The following is an 18,563-nucleotide window of genomic DNA, read 5'->3' on the forward strand; positions in this document are numbered from 1 at the left end:
CTAAACTTGCCCCACACATTCTAAGACTTGCATTCCTTGTAGCCCTTCTTAATTTATTTCTGTCATGTGTAGATAACATTCTATTTTCACTTTCTCATTCTTTGCTCTTGCTTCTAACAGTCCTTTCATATCCTCTCTCATATCGAACTTATCACTAGTTAAGCATATGTACCTATTAGAATTGCCATCTCTTTTGCTATGCTCTTCTGTTTTTCAGTTGTGTTTGCTATATTTTTTAATTTTTGCTCTGGGGAAACTTGAAGTAATGACCTGGTCATCAGTGGCATGTTTTATGATAGGGCTACTATGCTAGATAATATCCTGCTTTTTTTCGTTATAAAAATTATGGAAACAGCTACCATGTTAGAATAAAACTTTAGTTTAATATAAACCAAAATTTAACAATTTTGGTGAAGCCGGCTTTTCAGATCATGCTCTTAACGTCTTACACCAAATTGATTGGAAAAGTACCTGTTCTTTGCATCATACAAAAACCTGGTATGAATGCAAATTTAAAGAAAAAAACCTATGAAATTTTGATTAACCATCCTAATCTTAACAATAATGGTGGCATAAAAATCCCAAGAATTTTGATGGCTCACATTTAGCCTACTTAGTTCAAGTTTTACAGCAAACCCTGACTTTAGGATTCTAAACAATTATTTTAGCTTTTATTGGCCACCATCCATACTGTTTTGTTTTAATTTCTATGTATACTTATATGAGTAACTTTGTGTGAACATGTTGCTTTCTAGTTTAAATTATTTTTGTAACCAAATAGATAATAATAACAGGACCCTAGTGTTGATGTAGTAAGGTTTTTTATTGTTTTCCCACCATAGGTTCAGGCCAGTAATTTTGACCAAATCAATGTAACTTTAGCATGTTTCTTTGTATATACTCCAGATGATGACCTTAATGTGAAGGTCTAAACATTGAGTGATTATTTGGTTTATATTAAACTGAAGTTTTACTCTAACAAGGTAGTTTGTTTCCATCATTTTTATAATGAATTCTGATCACCGTGTAACCATGAAGGAAAGGATCCTTCTTTTTTATAATCAATTTTACCTACCTGATTTTCATTATGCATTATTTTACTTGATTCCAAGCTTTGTTGTTTCTCATTTTGCACACTTCTCAACTTATTCATTTTCAATATCCTCAGATTGTTCTTCTGTGGGAGAAGCCTTTTTGTTCTGTTGGCATTCAGTTTTTTGTGCTTTTTTTTTTTGTGTGTGTGTGTGCACCATTTTACAACTCTATTTAATATTGCAATATTATGAAAACATTAGATACTATGCAGACATGAAAATATGCCCTAATATACTATAAAACACTGATTTTCAAAAAAAAAAAAAAATTTACATGACTGCTAAATAAACTGACCACTCTTAATGTCATAGGACAGTTAGTATTTCTGGTATTGTCATAATGGTATGGTAAGCATTGGGAAGGCTGGTTAGGAATCTCATCCAAAGGGAATTAGACAACACCAGAATTCCTTGCAAGCTTGTATTTTATGATAGTGACAACAGAGTTGGATAAGAAGAATGTGATATGCCATGATTCATCTGTATTTTGCCAAGGCATCTGACAGAATTCCACATTAGAGGTTGTTACACAAAGTTAAAGGAATGAGTTTGCAAAATAAGCTTCTGACACGGATTGGAGGGTGGTGACTGATTGGTACTAGAAATTTGTGTGGTAGTGCTATGTCTGTGAGGAGGGTGAACAGTGATGTACCACTAGATTCTGTACTTTGGCCATTATTGTTTAACACACACACACACACACACACACACAGTCATTCCCCAACTGATGTCAGGGTTCTGTTCCATCTAGCAGGACATAAGTCAATACATTAAATTGACAGAGTTATAGGGATTAGAGACTTAACCATAATAAGGATACTGTCATTTTATTTTTTAAATCTTTTAAACTGAACTGTGCCTTACTGCCACTATAAAGCAGGAGAATAATCACCCAAATCTTCCTCCACAATCACATCTTCATTACTTTCCCTATGTGAAGGATCAGTCTTTGGCTCTTCTGGTGTAACTTTTGTTTCTTTTAATGAAAATGTCCAATGTGCTTTGTTTTTAACGCTTCTTCTTTTCATCATAAAATTGTTTATAGCAAACAAACCCATCATGTACTTTCCTTTCTACTAATAAATAGCATTCAACATTGGAGTCCATGTCTTCAGCCATTTTGAAAACATCACTAACTGCAGAGAACATTTCTGCAAGATCCTTCACTGTGAATTGTTTAACTGCCTCTTCTTGTTTCTCTTTTCCCTCTTCTGCAACACTTTGTTCCTCCAGTTTGACCAATTCTTTGTTGGTCAACTCTTCAAGGGCACTTTCTATGAGTTGAATTATGTCGTTATCATTCACTTTGAGAACCAGATTGTTTGCTAGCCCCACTATTTCTTCACTCAATTTACAAAGGTCTTCGTTTTTTCAGAACTTCCAAAATCGTGCACAAATCTTTTTAATGTCTTTTTCCATATGCCACTCATACATTGAGAAGTTGCTTCTTCACAAGTCACAGCAATATTTTTAGCAGCATGATAAATATTGAATGCTTTCCAGAATTGCATGAGAGTCTGATAATTTCCTTCAGTGGCAGAAATGGCTTATGAAAAAGTTCTCAATAGATAATAAGCCTTAAACACTGCAAATTCTTGCAGTGTTTAAGGCTCATTAACTCCCAGATCCATTGGTTGGATCAGTGAAGTAGTGTTTAGAGGGAGAAACATGATCTTAATCTTGGAATGAAGATCACCAATGTAAGGTGGATAACCTGGAGCATTGAGAATTAATAAAATTTTAAATTCTACATCGGTGGAATTTCACACAGTAGCTTTCCATTTCACTCCATAATTGATTAAGGCATCCTCAAACAATTTTTGGGTCATCCATGACTTCTTATTGCTCCAAAAATAAACTGGAAGAGTTTGCTTCATAATGTTTTTGAAGGCTCGTGGATTCTCACTGTGCCGTATCACAAATGGTTTCAGTTTATGTCCAGACACATTACCCCCCCCCCTCCTCCCAATGGAATCTTAATATGGTCTTTAAGAACTTTGAAACCATGCATGGATTTTAGCTTTTTTGTGGATGAATATCTGCTCGAGAATTTTTTTTTCCCCCAAAACAAGGTCTCATCCATATTAAATATTTGCTGTGGCAAATAATTTTCCTCCATAATAATTTTATCCAATTTCTTTACAAACTCCTTGACAGCCTTCTCATCGGCACTTGCAGATTCACCATACATTTTCACATTATGCAGCATAAAATGCTGCTTGAATCTCATGAACCATCCGGAAGAAGTGTTGAATTCGTAGTCGTAATCAGGCCCTGCTTTCTCCTTCAATATGTTGAAGAGACTTAGTGTCTTAGCGGTTATGGTCATAGTGCTAAAGGGTGTGCACTTTTGGTTCTTTTTGGCATCTTTTCCATATTCACCAATAGGACCCTGTCATTGCTTCGTCACTATCGTCGATTTAATGGAAGCAGATCCTTTCACACGATTTTATCCTTATTTTTCAAAATGAAAAATCAAGATCAACTGCTTGCCTCTTTTTCTGTGATGATTCTTCACTAGGTTTTTTGATTGGGTGTGTAGGGGCCATGTTGCACAAAATATCTTCAAATGTTTAATGATAAATACACAAATAACCCAATTCTCAAACACAAAATCAACAGAGGAACTGTTGAAGACACATGCTGAATGCCAAGGTGGTTGCCATTGAATGCGCTGTTGCCACTGCGCATGATGCACTGTTGCTAAATAGAAACTTTTTTACTTTACGCTCGCTTGTGTATTGTTCAAAAGTATAGTCAAAAATGTTATTTACTCCTTTATGGGATCCAGATGTATCTTCAAACAGACATAACTCAGATGTAAGTTGAGGGATGGCTGTGCGTGTGTGTGTGTGTGTGTGTGTGTGTGTTATCGATATTAAGGAGTGCCTTAAATGTCCCTACATGTGGATTAGAACAGATTGGTTATATGGGCAAATGACAGTGAATGTAATTTCAATGCTGCAAAGTGTAAGGTTATTTTTGAATGGATGAATTGCAGGCAGAGTATTGTATTAATGGGAATTGGTTGGAAATTGTCATTAAAGCTATAGACGTGGAGGTTAGTTATTTTGGAACCGGATAGTGAGTTAAAATTTAGGAATTTGAGTCATTACATTGGATAATAGTGCTGTTAAAGAGAACACTAACTTGTAGGAATCAGAAAGTTATTCTCCCATGTCACAAGGCTTTAATAAGACCATATCTGGATTACTTCACACAGATATGGTTACCTGGGTTTCAAAGAGATGTGGAGAGACACTTGATAATTGGCCTGTGGAATTGCACATATGAAGATAGACTGAGAGAATGTGGTATGAACTTCATAGTTTGAAGAATATATGAATGAGAGGAGATATGATAGAAACCAACTAGTCAGCAAGGGATTCTTAACAGTATAGATATGTCATATTGCATCTTATGGCTGGTGCAAGAAGATCTGAGGGTCATCTGTGGAAACTGGCTAAGGATTTGGTTAGACCTTTCCCACTTTTAGAAAGTGGGAAAGGTCCAGATTCTTCTTGTGGTGTGCAGTGAGTGTGTGGAATAGCCTATCATTAGATGCGAGTTCATATTTGTTAACTGTGTTCAAAGGGACATATATAAATATTTAAGTATGGGTGATTACAATAGCTCTTCTTAGGTGAATCCTTGGACTCCTAGGAAAAGCATTCATAACAATAATTATATTTCAAACCTCTGACTGATCAGTTAATATGCATTAATGATGTTTATTGGTGGGGGGACATAAAAATGTCTTCATCTTCCTTTTCATTTTAAGTTCAATGGCTGTCACTGCCAAGTTAACTTGGTTTCTTAGAAACCTGCTGTATGATAGAGCATTTAATCCTGTCTTTATTATTTGCTATGTCTGGAAATAGCACATGTTCTTTTGGATAGTTTACCTGCTTTGTGAGATGAACAACCCAAATTTGCTGGAGGAAAAACCCTGCCATTTCCATAGGATATTGGCTAACTGAAAAGCACTGGTAGAGGTTCTTCTTGTCCTAGACAGGATTCACACCCAGGGCTTTCCAGCCAAAGTACATCAGTGATACAATAACACAAAGTTTACATTAGTGACTTGTTAACATAAACTGTTAATTTTTCACTATTTCACAAGTATGTAAATTTAACCGATTCATTAATATATAATTACATGGCTTCTTCATTATGTTGCATATTTTGCTATGCTAATTTTTTAAAAAATTAATTTGGAATGTCAAGTTTTCAAATGAAGTGTTAAGAATAATTACTATATTGGCACATGGCTTGTATTTATAAATTGCTGAGGAGTGTACAGTAGTGTACTGATACTGGCAGCAAATATAAGAATAGTCTGAAAAGAACGAAGACATTTATTATTATTTGCTTTGGTGTTATATTGAAGCACCCCTCTTATTGAAGAGTTATGCATACAATAGTTAAATGTTTTAAAAAAATTGTTTATTCAGATATTACTGCAAGAGAACATGAAATAATGAGTTAGAACAAATCAAATCAATTAACATTGTTAATATGCTTAGAGATTCTTTTCAAGTTTATGCTTGAGAAATTGACTTTTCAGAAGTTATATATTTCAGTAATTATAAATTTTACAGTTTATTTTAACTTTTTTTATATACTTGCAGTTAAGTGTCTTTGGTGGTAGTGCTTGGACATGGAGTGATAAACGGCAACAGTACTACTTACATCAGTTTCTTCCTGAACAACCAGACTTTAATCTTCGTAATCCTAATGTCCGAGAGGAACTAAAGGTACTTTGTTATTTACTAATAAAGGCTGTCATTCTAACATAAGAACAAAACTTACTTTATCACTTTCAGAGCTGTTAAACCAAAAATACATGCGTATCAACTGAAAAGAATTTCAAAAGAAGATTAAACAACTCTTACTCTTACTTTTATAACATGTAAAATATGAGAAAGTGCTGCAAAGTAATGGCTATGTTTTTTTTTTTTTGTAAAACAACCCCACATAACAGTGAACTGTATTGCATTTATTCGTAAGATAATTCTGTTCCCCCTTATTTTGATGGGAAGTTTCACAGTTCTACTAAAAGCCTGAATTATAGCCATGAAAATGGTATGGTGTGTGGAAACACCATTAGTGTGTATGAAATGTGGGATATTGATGGAGTTTCTGACTGGGAAAAATGTTCCTGCTTTCTACTCATTTCTTGATATGTGTGCGGACTTGAGTACTGTTAATTATTGGGTTGCTTGTGTTGATGAGTGCATCCAGCTGTTGGAAACCAGCATGGATTTTGGTGATATTCCACATAGTGGGAGGTCTTGAACAGTAACTAATATGGTCACAACAGACAGTAGCACACAACATTTGGAATGATGCTCCAATACCAGAGTTTGGATCACTGTATGAATGGGGAAGCATCAAATTCTTGCACAGCAGTATAGCTGATGAAAGCTTTGTATATCATTTTATCCTGAATACAGGAGACAGTCTGTGGTCTTGTATGGATACTTAGACATTGATTATCACTTGTGTTGATGTTTATCATGCTTCTGGAGGTAATAATTAATTGTCTCCAGATGTGTAATTTGAAAGACTGTTAAACAAAAAGAGCAGTGACAGAATCATACAAGAAAATTTTCAACAGGAATACAAAGAGGAGTACATATCAGCACTTGACCTAAAAAAAAAAAAAAAAAAAAAAAAAAACTTGAAATGTAAAAAGGCAGCCAGAGTGGATGATATTCATCCAGAAATGCTAAAGCATGGAGGTATAAAAGTTGTGCAGTGGCTACACTGTGAAATTCAGAGGAGCTAGTTAGAAGATTGAATTCCAGATGATTGGCTTTAGACTCTAATAGTTTTCATCTATAAAAAGAAGAGAATAAAATTTACGAGAATTACATAGGAATTTCTAAGTATTCCAGGTAAGATTTATGCAAATATACTTGAAAAGAGGTTGAGAAAGATTGTAGAAGAGAAACTTGGAGAAGAACAAGCTGGGTTCCAGCCAAATAGAGGTTGTCAAGATCAGATTTTCACTTTACAACAAATAGTTGAGAAATCATGGGAATATGAGAAGGATCTGTACTTGAGTTTTGTAGATCTGGGAAAAGACATGCCGTGGTGCCCAGAGAAAAGCTTTTCAAAACATTACAATTATATGGGGGTAAATTAACATTATACAGAGCAATACATAGTCTATATCTAAGTTGTAAATCAGCAGTTAGAATTGAAGGAAATACAGGAAGATGGTTTTATGTAAATTCACAAGTAAGAAAGGATGCACATTATCTCCACTCTTTATCATCTATATGGATTGTAAAACGCGCTCCTCAATTGCGTGATTGTAATAATTTTTGCTTCTACTGCTTCTTGTAATCTTACTTGTGTCATTTATATTCTCTTAATTGTACTTTTATGCTTTCTTAAGGTTATCCTATCCCTAATGACATCTCTTGTCTTACTCTCCCACAGTTGGCTCTTAATGCTCCTATATAAGGTGATGCTATGTTAAGATACCAGGCAATTTTATAAGCTAGGTTTTAATCCTTTGTCCCAAGTAAGCAAACAGACAAGTGAGCCAGGTTTGCGCCTGAACATAGTTCGGGTCCGAGACAACTCGTAGTAAAGGTGGAGTAAGTTCTGATCACGTTCCTTAGTATTTCCTCTACTGTTTTGCATTAGGGGAAATACTAAGGAAAGTGATCAGATCTTACTCCACCTTTACTACGAGTTGTCTCGGACCCGAACTATGTTCAGGCGCAAACCTGGCTCACTTGTCTGTTTGCTTGGGAAAAAGGATTAAAACCTAGCTTATAAAATTGCCTGGTATCTTTAACATAGTATATACCCAAGTGGAAAGGCTTAGACGTTGGTTATGCATTTTTACTAAATAGCTTAAGGAAATTACAAAATATATATCACAGCCCTATTTCAGTTCACAATGAACTCAGGCTATTTCGTTTGGCAGGGAAAATTCTACAAACAAACAGAGGAGAACAGCCATGGGTTCACCAGTCTCCCCACCCTTGGCCAATTTCTTTATGGAGACCTTTGAAGAAAAAGCCTTAGCCTCCTCCCCACAAAAACCAACCATATGGCTTCGCTATGTTGATGTGTTTGCTATTTGTCCACATGGCTCTGATGCACTCCTCTCTTTCTTAACACACTTAAACAACCAACACCCTAGAATCAAATTCACCCTGGAAGAAGAAAAAAACAACTGCCTTCCTTTCTTAGACACAAATCACCCGCCAGCCTGATGGAACCTTGGTTTTCTCAGTCTATAGAAAACCCACCCATACAGGCAGATATATTCACCAACAATCCCACCATCCCTCCCTCACAACAATATGCAGTCATTAAGACACTACACACTTATCAGTTCAAATGACAATGCCCTAACCACAGAACTAAACGACATTCTCAACACTTTCTCAGCCAATGGCTACCCCCCCCTCCCAAAAAAAAATCCAAAAAATATTGAAACCAATAAACCACAACCCCCCCCCCTCACAAAAAGGATTACTCTAAATCCATCACCATACCCTATATCCGAGGCACCTCGGATATAAGGTATGGTGATGGATTTAGAATTAGTCATGTTTTTTTTTTAAGACAAAAATCTTAAAAAAACATGACTTAACTTCTTGTTACAGACCATATAAAAAATTGGCATCCCTTCTCCACTCTACTAAAGACCAACCTCCTCCCCTAGACCTACCTGATGTATACCAGGTCCCTTGCAGCTGTAAGCTGTCCTACTTTGGCCAAACAGGCAGGACAGCTAATATCAGAATTTCAGAACACAAGGACTACATCTGGTTTCACCAGTACAGCCACTCTGGTCTTGTAGACCATGCGTGGGTATCCAGCCCATGGTCTGCAAGAAATTCAAATACGAAAGGCTTTTCATGGAATCAGCCTCAACCCTAAGAAACAATCCAAACCTCAACAAATTTGGTTGCATGAGACTGCCCCAAATTTTGGAAACCTACATCAGAAGACATTCAGCCCATTCACCCAAGAATACCAACATTGCCCTCTAGGGGGCACCATCAGGACTTTTAGGAGAAAGAATAGCTTCCTGCTTCGTCCTCATTTACTGTTTGTTGTGCTTTCGTGCATGTGTCTTGTTTTTAAGTTCCTGTGAAAATGGTAACGTGACATTACCGAAATACTGGAAGTGTATTAAAATTTATTTTAATACACTTCCAGTATTAAAATTTTTAGTGTATTAAAATTTATTTTATTACACTTCGGACTCCAAGGAGTCCGAAGACTCATCGCGGGAGGACACCAACAACTGTCTCTACACCTAACCTCTACTACGAATCAGCGCCATCTACCGCCTACCTCCAACACCACCACAACTAGTAATTTTTGTCTGTAAATTGCGTGTGTTCTGAAGGGCCGATTTGTATGTATGCGGGATGAAAAACCCGAGTTTCCGGGAGAAAAAACCCTGCTACCTCCGTATGAGATCGGCTAACTCACCTTCGATTGAAATCGACCAGATAAAGATTCCTCCCGTCGCGACGAGAATTGAACTTAGACCTATTCCAATCGAAGGGCGCAATGTACCGTCGTTCTTCCAATTGCGCTACAGAGGCGCAATTGGAAGAACGAAATAACGAAGAACGAATTAAAGCTAACATATATCCTAGTATACGTTATAATTTCTTTAAGCTATTTAGTAAAAAATATATACCCAAGGTAAAAAACTTTCTACATCTTACTCTCATCCTGGGATTTTTATTTAATAAGGTCAAAGCACCTTGTGGCAACTTGTTTAGGTAAAATTTATAAGCTCTGCGTTATTTCAAGCTTGGCATTTTTTGGGTCTGGCTCCCACTGACGAGACTTCAATAAAGGTCGAAAGCGGTCTGGGTAGTGGCCCTTGCCTTTAATGCATAGCATCATACATCTCTGCAAGGGGATGCATTAGGGGAAAAATACTAAGGAAAGTGATCAGAGCTTAATTCACCTTTACCAAAAGTTGCCCGGCCCTGGACTACCTGCAGGAGTTGCTTCAGTCTTGCACAACATGCAGGCGCAAACTTGACACACTTGTCTGTTTGCTTACTTGGGAAATAGGATTAAAAACCAAGCTTATATAAAATTACTTGGTATCTTGAAAAGCTTTAAACATACTTGGGCCAAACACACTATGTGAGACATCAGAGCAAAAGCAATCTTGGATCCAATTTACATCATCAGTTAATCAAACAACCAGTGCAAAAATTGTAATTTTTGCTCTGGTTTGCAACCGTTTGTCTACCTTAGACCATAATAGATACTTTGTTGCTGATCCCAAAGCTATTGCAGACACTTTGGGAGAAAATTTTGCCAGAATCTCAGGAACAGCTACATTTCCTCCTGTATTTTTAATATTAAAAGAGCACCAAGAGAAACAGTGGCTAAATTTTTCCACCAATGGGCCTGGAGCCATACAATCGATCATTTGTTAAGGAGGAACTAAGTTGTATTTTATGTTAGTGTGATAGTCTAGATACATACTCGCAGCAAAAGTCCCCATTGCTTTACTGAGAAATTAATATTGCTTCGACTTCAAGGTTGACCACGAGTATTACAGCTCTCTTTCTTTCTTTCTGTTTCTTAGGAAAATATTTCATAATTAATTGGAAAGCCACATTTTGTTGTTGATGTTGTAGGGTTCTTGTATTAATGCTAGTTCTATATTTTTTCTATTTATGAGTTCTGTTAAGTTATTTACAGCCTTGCTAGAGTGTTGAAGATTTATTTGAAGGCATGCCAAGGAAGTAGTGCTGTTTCTGCTAACTTTATTATTGCTTTCCATAATCTTTTTGAATTTTGAGCTGTCTATAGTAGTATGTCAGGCAGTCTTTGCTTAGTGCATTTGCAGCCATTTTTGGTTTTGGCATGCTTGTTATGATTTTGGCAATTTATGCAGTTCATCTTCAGCAATTGCTGAACTTATGTTCTTTAGAGCAGAATTGACAGGTGGTTTTTCCCCTGCAGTCTCATGCATGATGGGAATTTATTGCTGGAATATATTAAAGCATTTCAGAATGCTTATGTAGTCTGCACAAGGGCAAATTCTCCACAGCATTTTAATACCGGTTTTCAGCATTTGGTCCTTACCGTAGGATCAACTTCAATAATTAAGTTTCTCTTTTTATTATTATTATTATTACTTGCCATGATGAATTTCTGTGTCATCTTTGTATCACCACTGTGTTCTTCGTTCTGCATGCCGATTGAGTTGATTGCATTGTTCATATCAATTTCACTAGGAATATCATATATAATTAGTCTTGGAAGATGTTTCTTACTTCGATTTGCTACTAACGTGTTTTGCATTCCTTAGAGATTTTGTTATGTAACAAGTCTTTGTCAGTCTTTTTTTAGATTCAATTAAGATTTCTCCGTTATTAACACTTCGTTTTTTGATTCTGATTTTGATTTTTCTTGGGTCTATTTTTTCTTTCGTGATATTTTAGTTGAGCTATCAGTTTCAATATTAATTTATAGCAAGGATTGTTTTCAGATTCATCTTTGATTTTAGCATTGTTTTTAACAACTTGCTGGAATAGCTGAGTAGACTGAGCTAAGTTGGCCTGTTCCTGCTTGTTTGTAGTAGACTGTAGTTTTGTTAATACTTTTATTTAATTTTATTGAATACCTTATTAAGGTATTCAATAAAATTAAATAAAATAAATAAATAAAATTAAATAAACAAACTTAGCGTGCTTACTGCAGTTATGTCCTTTTTTAAAATCATTTCTTAAATTACCGCTTACTTTGGCAACGTTACTCAGCAAATTGAGAGCTTTTTTCAAACTGTAATTCATCCCATGCTGCCATCTTAATGTTACTCAAAGTTGTAGGTATTATAACACTCCTATTGAACTGCTAAATTTTCCAAGGTACAAAGTTTAAAAAAATGCACTTTATCAGTTTTGCTGCTTGTTTCTAGAAGTGTGTGTAGGGGAGAGGGGGTTATGCAAAATGAATTGATATTATAACCTACACAGTAGTTTGATTTCAGTATAACAGAACATGCATGGAATCCCTGAAAGAGAATTTTTTAATTTATTTCCTTTATATTGATGTTATTATATTTTCTTACACACAATTATATTATGTATTTGTAAGTAATGTAACTTACATCAGATATTTGATACATTTCTTGCTTATGAAAATCATTGAAAAAATAACAAAGTAATTAATGAATGTCTATACATACTAATTGCTACTAATTGCATTTTGGCAAATTTGCATTCGATAAATTGTATATGCAAGTTTTTTGAATATGGAATTTATTTTTGGGTAAACCTAGAAAATCTGGTCAATGGATGTCCTTAAGGATGAGCAAAGAGTCTGTTTTCTTCTGCCCTGTGTCATTCTATTAGAAGATGGATCTGCAACATTAAACTAGATTATTTTTTTTTACCCTTTATAAAGTTTCAAAGAAAGTTATAAGCTTTTGCTCATATGCTAAACTTAAATAAGAATGATATATCACTCTCTAGTTTTGGGTAACTGTTATTCTTCAGTATCAAATTGTTAATTTTTTAGCTGTTAATCTAATAACTGATATTATGAATTGTTACTGACCATCTAAAGATGGCTAGTAACAATTAAACTGAACCCCCCCCCCACACACACACACGTGCACCTTGTTTTTAATTAAAACCGTGTAGCCTTATTTCATTTCAGTTTTTAGTAAATATAGCAAAATATGAGCAATAATTAATAATCATTCATTAACTCTAGTCATGTTTGATTGCGCTTGCTATATGCATTGTTCATATAACCTAATTCAAATAATATTATAAAGTTTATATTATTTTATATTAAAATTTATTATTTAAAATTATAAAGATTTGGTGCCACACAGAGATGCCATCTTGTTCTGTTCAGTTAATTTCCTTGACACCTGCACAGTAGGTTTGATTTCAGCATAACAGAACATGCATTACACTTTTCTTTCCCTTTTATGGTTGCCATTCTTGACTGATTTCACCTGCAGTTAAAAAGAAAAGCTTTATAATTTATTTCACAATAAAGATTTTTTAAGAATAAAATAAACTTTTCAAAATGCACTAATTACTTTGAAACATTGTATACTATCTTGTTAGTCATTAACATTGTTATTTGAAGAACTTAAATCATCTCTTGAAATTAAGACGAACATTTAATTTCAAATGAATAATGGAATATATCAGATGTAAAATCTTGTTTTGTTTTTAGGCTATTATTTCTTTTTGGTTGGAAAAAGGCGTGGATGGGTTTAGAGTGGATGCCATCAGCCATTTGTTTGAAGATGAAAATTTGCAGGATGAGCCTGTAGCAAACAATAGCAAAGCAAAAGTGGTATGTACTTGTTTTAAGTCACTAATAAATATAAAAGTTATTATTTTAATGGCTATATAGCCTACTTTCGTTTAGGAGTGCCCCCTTTTTTTTCAATGTCATTGACTTTTTTCTCAAAATCTTTGGGCATTATTCATGTGATATAAAAACTGATATATGAAGAATAATATAAGAGGAAAATTCGGATATACCTTTTTTGGATGTTGTTGGTTGTCTCCTTATCCCGGCGATATGCATTCATCTGCTGTTAAAGGAAGGGGGTTTGGGAAAAGTGGGAATGTAGTATTGTGGGAGAATTAATTGAAAAAACTCGTTTTTTTTTTATATGTATAATATCACCATCAAATTCCTGACATGTACCCTCAAGGGGTGTACAGGATATGATAGTACTATATGAAAAATTTACGTCATTACTAACTTCCTATTATAACATGGGAATTTTTCCAGAAATAATACATAAAATTTACTGTTAAATATATATAGCAAAAGAACTGAAGTGTAATTACATCTTGATTTCACAGTATCTTTATCCCTTTCACAGTATCATTATAGAAAATGCATCTGCCATATATATAAATCACTTTTAATATATATAAGATACTGTATATTTGAAAGATGCAGGCATTTATAGTATTAGTGTTATTAAGATGTCTCCAATGTAACAGAATCTTTTGAGCTTTCAGCTCTTTCAAGTGGCAAAAATTATCCTCTCATATGACTGTCTGCTTTAATTATGATTTAATAGATGTAATTTTTTTAGGGCCAAGAGAAGTTTCCAAAAAAAAAAAAAGTTGGAAGATAGCTAGTTGAATGCATGATCAAAAGACTGTTCTAATTTCCCGCTCTTTCTACACATAGTCTGATATCCTACACATAGTCTGATAAGACTATGTGTAGGATATGATAGTACTACATGAAAAATTTACATCGTTACTAACTTCTTATCTACAATTTTTCTCCAAATCAGTCTGTTTCTTGTCAAGAACGCCAATATTATCAGATCTTATATTTCTATCATCTAAGGCACTTTGTACCGTATCACTCCACCTATATCTTGGTCTTCCTCTGGGTCGTTTTCCTGCCAACCTGGCAAAGAACACCTATTTTGCTAATCTTTCCTTGCCCATTCTATTTAAGTGACCATACCACCTGAGATTTGCTCTGCTAACGCATTCCTAGATGCTGACAATGTCATGTTCTTTCCTAATATCCTTGTTTTTAATATGATATTGCCATTGATACCATCTGTTTGCGCCTCTAATCTATCTCAGGACTCTCATACCTGTGGTCTCTAGTCTTTGGTCAAGTGTTTTACTTCTGACCCAGCTCTCAGATCCATAAGTTAAAATTGGTTTGAACACCGTCTTGTATACAGCTAATTTAGTGTTCCGACTAATTTCTCTCTTATTCCATATGAATTTATTCAATTGACTTCCTACCGTACCAGCTTTGTTGATTATGTTGTCTATTTCCATATTTAATTTACCATCTTCACTGAAAATCGTGCCTAAGTAGCTGAAATGTTTTACTTGTTCCACAGGTTCTCCAGTCATAATGCAGTTGACATTTTCATTGATTCTGCCTATTTTCATTGTCTTTGTCTTTTTATTGCTGACCTTCATACCATATCTATTACAACAATTATTCAATTTAGCCAGGGAATCTTGCAGACTTGTAGCAGATTTATTTAGAAGTATAACATTATCTACATAAAGCAAAAAACTGACATTAACACCTCCAATTTTGATATCAGATTTAATACCACTTTCCTTCATAATGTGATCATATAGATAATGAATAACAGGGGGGATTTGTCTGACACCAGATTTAACATTAAACCATCTTCCTGTACTTCCTTCAATTCTTACTGCTGACTTACAACTCAAATAAAGACTAAGTATTGTTGATATAATGCCCCATTGACACCATATAACTGTTGCTTATTGAATAGCTTCTCTCTTCGTACCTTGTCATATGCCTTTTCCAGATCGACAAAACTTAAATACAGATCTTTGTTATATTCCCATGATTTTTCAACTATTTATCGTAAAGTGAAGATCTGATCTTGACATCCTCTATTTGGCCTGAATCCAGCTTGTTCTTCACCAAGCTTTTCTTCCACAATTCTTCTCAACTGTTTCTCAAGTATACTTGCATAAATCTTACCAGGAACACTCAGTAGGGAAATACCTCTGTAATTGTCATATTCAGTTTTATTTCCCTTTTTATATATGGGGTACTATGAGAGTTCTACTCCATTCATCGGGAATTCGTCCCTCTGTCCAGGACTTCTGAACTATGCAGTGCATCCACTGTAAGACTTATACCACCCTACTTCACTATTTCTGGTCGAATATCATCTACTCCTGCTGCCTTTCCACATTTCAAGCCTTTGATAGCTTTTTTCTACCTCATGTATGGATATGTTTTCCTGATTGAATGCCTGTTGAGTGTTTTGTACTGTTTTTTTTCTGTGCTATTATCGCTTGTTTCATTTAGCAATTTTTCGAAGTAATTACTCTATACTTAAAGGATATCTTTTTCTCCCATTTTCATGTCACCTTTATCATCTCTAACTCCTTTTACAGCACTCTTTCTTCCATTTCTAAGCTTCTTCAACGTCCTCCAGAAAATTTTGCCACCTTCTTGATATTTATTTTCTATGTTCTTGCCAAAGACCTCCCATGACTTTTGTTTAGCCAGTTTTACTCGGTGTTTAGCTTCTTACATTTGTCTCTGTATTCTCTAAGAGCACAAGCTGATTTATTTGCAGGAACTTTTGATATGCTTTCTTCTTTAACTTCCTGTGTCTAGCATGGAGTTCTGATTTTTCTATCCTTGCAGACAACCTCACCACATGCCTCTCTGGCTGATTCAATCAGGGTTTTCTTCAAGGCTTGCCAGTGAATCTCCAAGGTCTGGTTCCTGTTCTCAAACTCTTGCATTTTTTCTTCAATAATCTTTGTGTATTTCAGTCTACAGTTCACAACTGAGAGCTGCTCAACTTTTATTAGCTTTAAATCTTTCTTTCATGTTTTTCTTTTCGATATGAAATTAAACTTTATCCTGCATCAGGGAGAAACATCACTATCAACAATAACATTGTCAATGAGAGTTTTCTTATTCCTTGCCTCTTCTCTCCATGTGAATTTTTGCACATATTTATGTTGGAACATGGTGTTAGTAATAACCAGTCCATATCCTGAGCAGAAATCCAACAAGTATTTGCCATTATTATTAGCTTTAGTCTTTTCTCCAATTTTTCCCAAAATATTTTTGTTTGTCTGACAATTATTTCCTACTCTGCTATTTTGATCCCCAACAAGGACCAACTTTTCATTTTTCATTGTATCAGTTGCTTTTTCTAGAGCATCAAAAAATTCCTTCAATTCTACCTTAGTAGAACCTTCTGTGGGACTATAGGCACAAATAAGTCTCATTGTCCAGTTCCCCATTCTGATATTTGCCCACATCACTCTACTGGAGACTGCCTGCCATTCAAGAAGATTAGCCTTGTATATTTAGTGTTGAATAATATGGTTACTCCTTTTTTTCCTTGATTGTCATTGCCCTGAATATAACATTTTGTATTTATTGTTCAGAAAGTCTCACCAGTTTTTATCTTTTTTGTTTCAGTCACCCATATTATGTCGATCTGGTACTTATCTAATTCCTCAGCTAGCTCTATTTCTTTGCCATTCAGGCTTCTTATGTTGATAGTACTGATCTTTAATTCTGGTGATGTTGAGTTGGGATTTGTTTTCAGACTTGTTCTAGTAGCTGACTTTTCGCTGTTTGCCATGGTTCCATGACAAAAAACAACGGTATCCTTGATTAACTGGGCAACGCTCCACTCAGCATGAAATTTTGTCATTTTGTACCATCATTTTGTATTTTGGTTTAAGCCAATAAGAATACAGTTTGGTCGGCTAAATCCCAAATTGCCAGCCCATCCCTGTCCGTTCAGTATCCAGGTAGATACCCAATAGTGTGCACCACAAGAAGGTTAGGATTGGAATTTAGGTCAGAAGCACTGATTGGTTCTCCACATTCCTTTAAAAGCTATTTGGAGGTCTCCTCTGAGTTATACAGCTTTGACCCTTTTATAAATGAAAACTGTTTTTTTTTTAAAATAAATACTTTTATTAATTCCATACTTCCAGATCTTAAAAGGACATAAGTAATTTTGAATGGATTGAAAGGAACAGAATTTAATTTTTTGAGTAAAAATCTCTTCACTGTCATTACCAAACAGGAAAAAAGATGGTAAGAAGAATGAAATAAATAGGAAAAAAAAAAAATACTTCACCTTGTTCTGTTGTGAAGGGTGGTGCAAAAACTAATGTCTAACTCCTGATTTTTCAGTATTTGTTGAGTGGTTGTGAAGATTTTATAGAAGTTGGTAAGAACTTGCATACAGAAGTGGGTTGACAAACAAATGATAATTTTTAAGGAACAGCATAGGTTTATTAAAAAAATTCACGATTTAGCAATTTGCTCATTTTATAATAGTATTATGGCAGAGTTGGGTAAAGGGAGTGGATATGCTATGATACTGGTGAAATTTGGTAAAATACATAAAAGGCTGTTGCATAAACTGGAGAATATGGGATTGTAATGTAAACAGTTGACTTGGATAAGTGGGTAGTTGATGGACAGGTATCAGAAAGTGGTATGTGATTGGTGTGCATCTGTTTGTTTTAAGGTGAATAGTGGTTGTACCCAAGGGATTAGTCCACATGCCATTGTTGTTCAGTCTGTATATTAATGATAGGCAAGGCACTGATATCTAGCACTCAGACTGATTTGATTAGGTTTGAAATGTGAGCAAATGATAATTGCTGTCAATTCAATGTTAGCAAGTGTAAAGTTTGCACTTGGGCTTGATGATCTTTCCAATGGCATATTATATTTGTAAGATTATGCTATAAGGAACTTATGAAGATAAGGATCTTGGAGTTATGGTGGATAGGAAGAAGTTGAAATTCAAAGGTCACATAGCAAAAATTGCAAATACAAATCAGAGGATAATTGCAATTTTGAAACGAACATTGATATGTTAGGATAAGGAAGTTATTTTGCTTCTTAACAAGGACTTATTACAACTGCACCTGACCACTATGTATAGATTTA

At 34.9% G+C, this 18,563-nt stretch overlaps 1 protein-coding gene across 1 annotated transcript in view; it reads left to right on the forward strand.

Annotated features, from left to right (window-relative positions):
* LOC150102641 (maltase A2-like) overlaps positions 1-18,563 on the forward strand; it is a 146,764-nt gene that overhangs the window by 46,082 nt on the left and 82,119 nt on the right. The window contains exons 4-5 of the mRNA XM_090398623.1: positions 5,726-5,851; positions 13,308-13,430. Coding sequence (XP_090254749.1) covers positions 5,726-5,851; positions 13,308-13,430 — 249 coding nt within the window. The remainder of the gene's footprint in view (positions 1-5,725; positions 5,852-13,307; positions 13,431-18,563) is intronic.

Source organism: Typopeltis vanoorti, chromosome 10, assembly GCF_054136105.1.
Source record: "Typopeltis vanoorti isolate ZY-2024b chromosome 10, IOZ_Tvanoo_1.0, whole genome shotgun sequence".
In the NCBI taxonomy this organism is placed as follows: domain Eukaryota; kingdom Metazoa; phylum Arthropoda; class Arachnida; order Uropygi; family Thelyphonidae; genus Typopeltis; species Typopeltis vanoorti.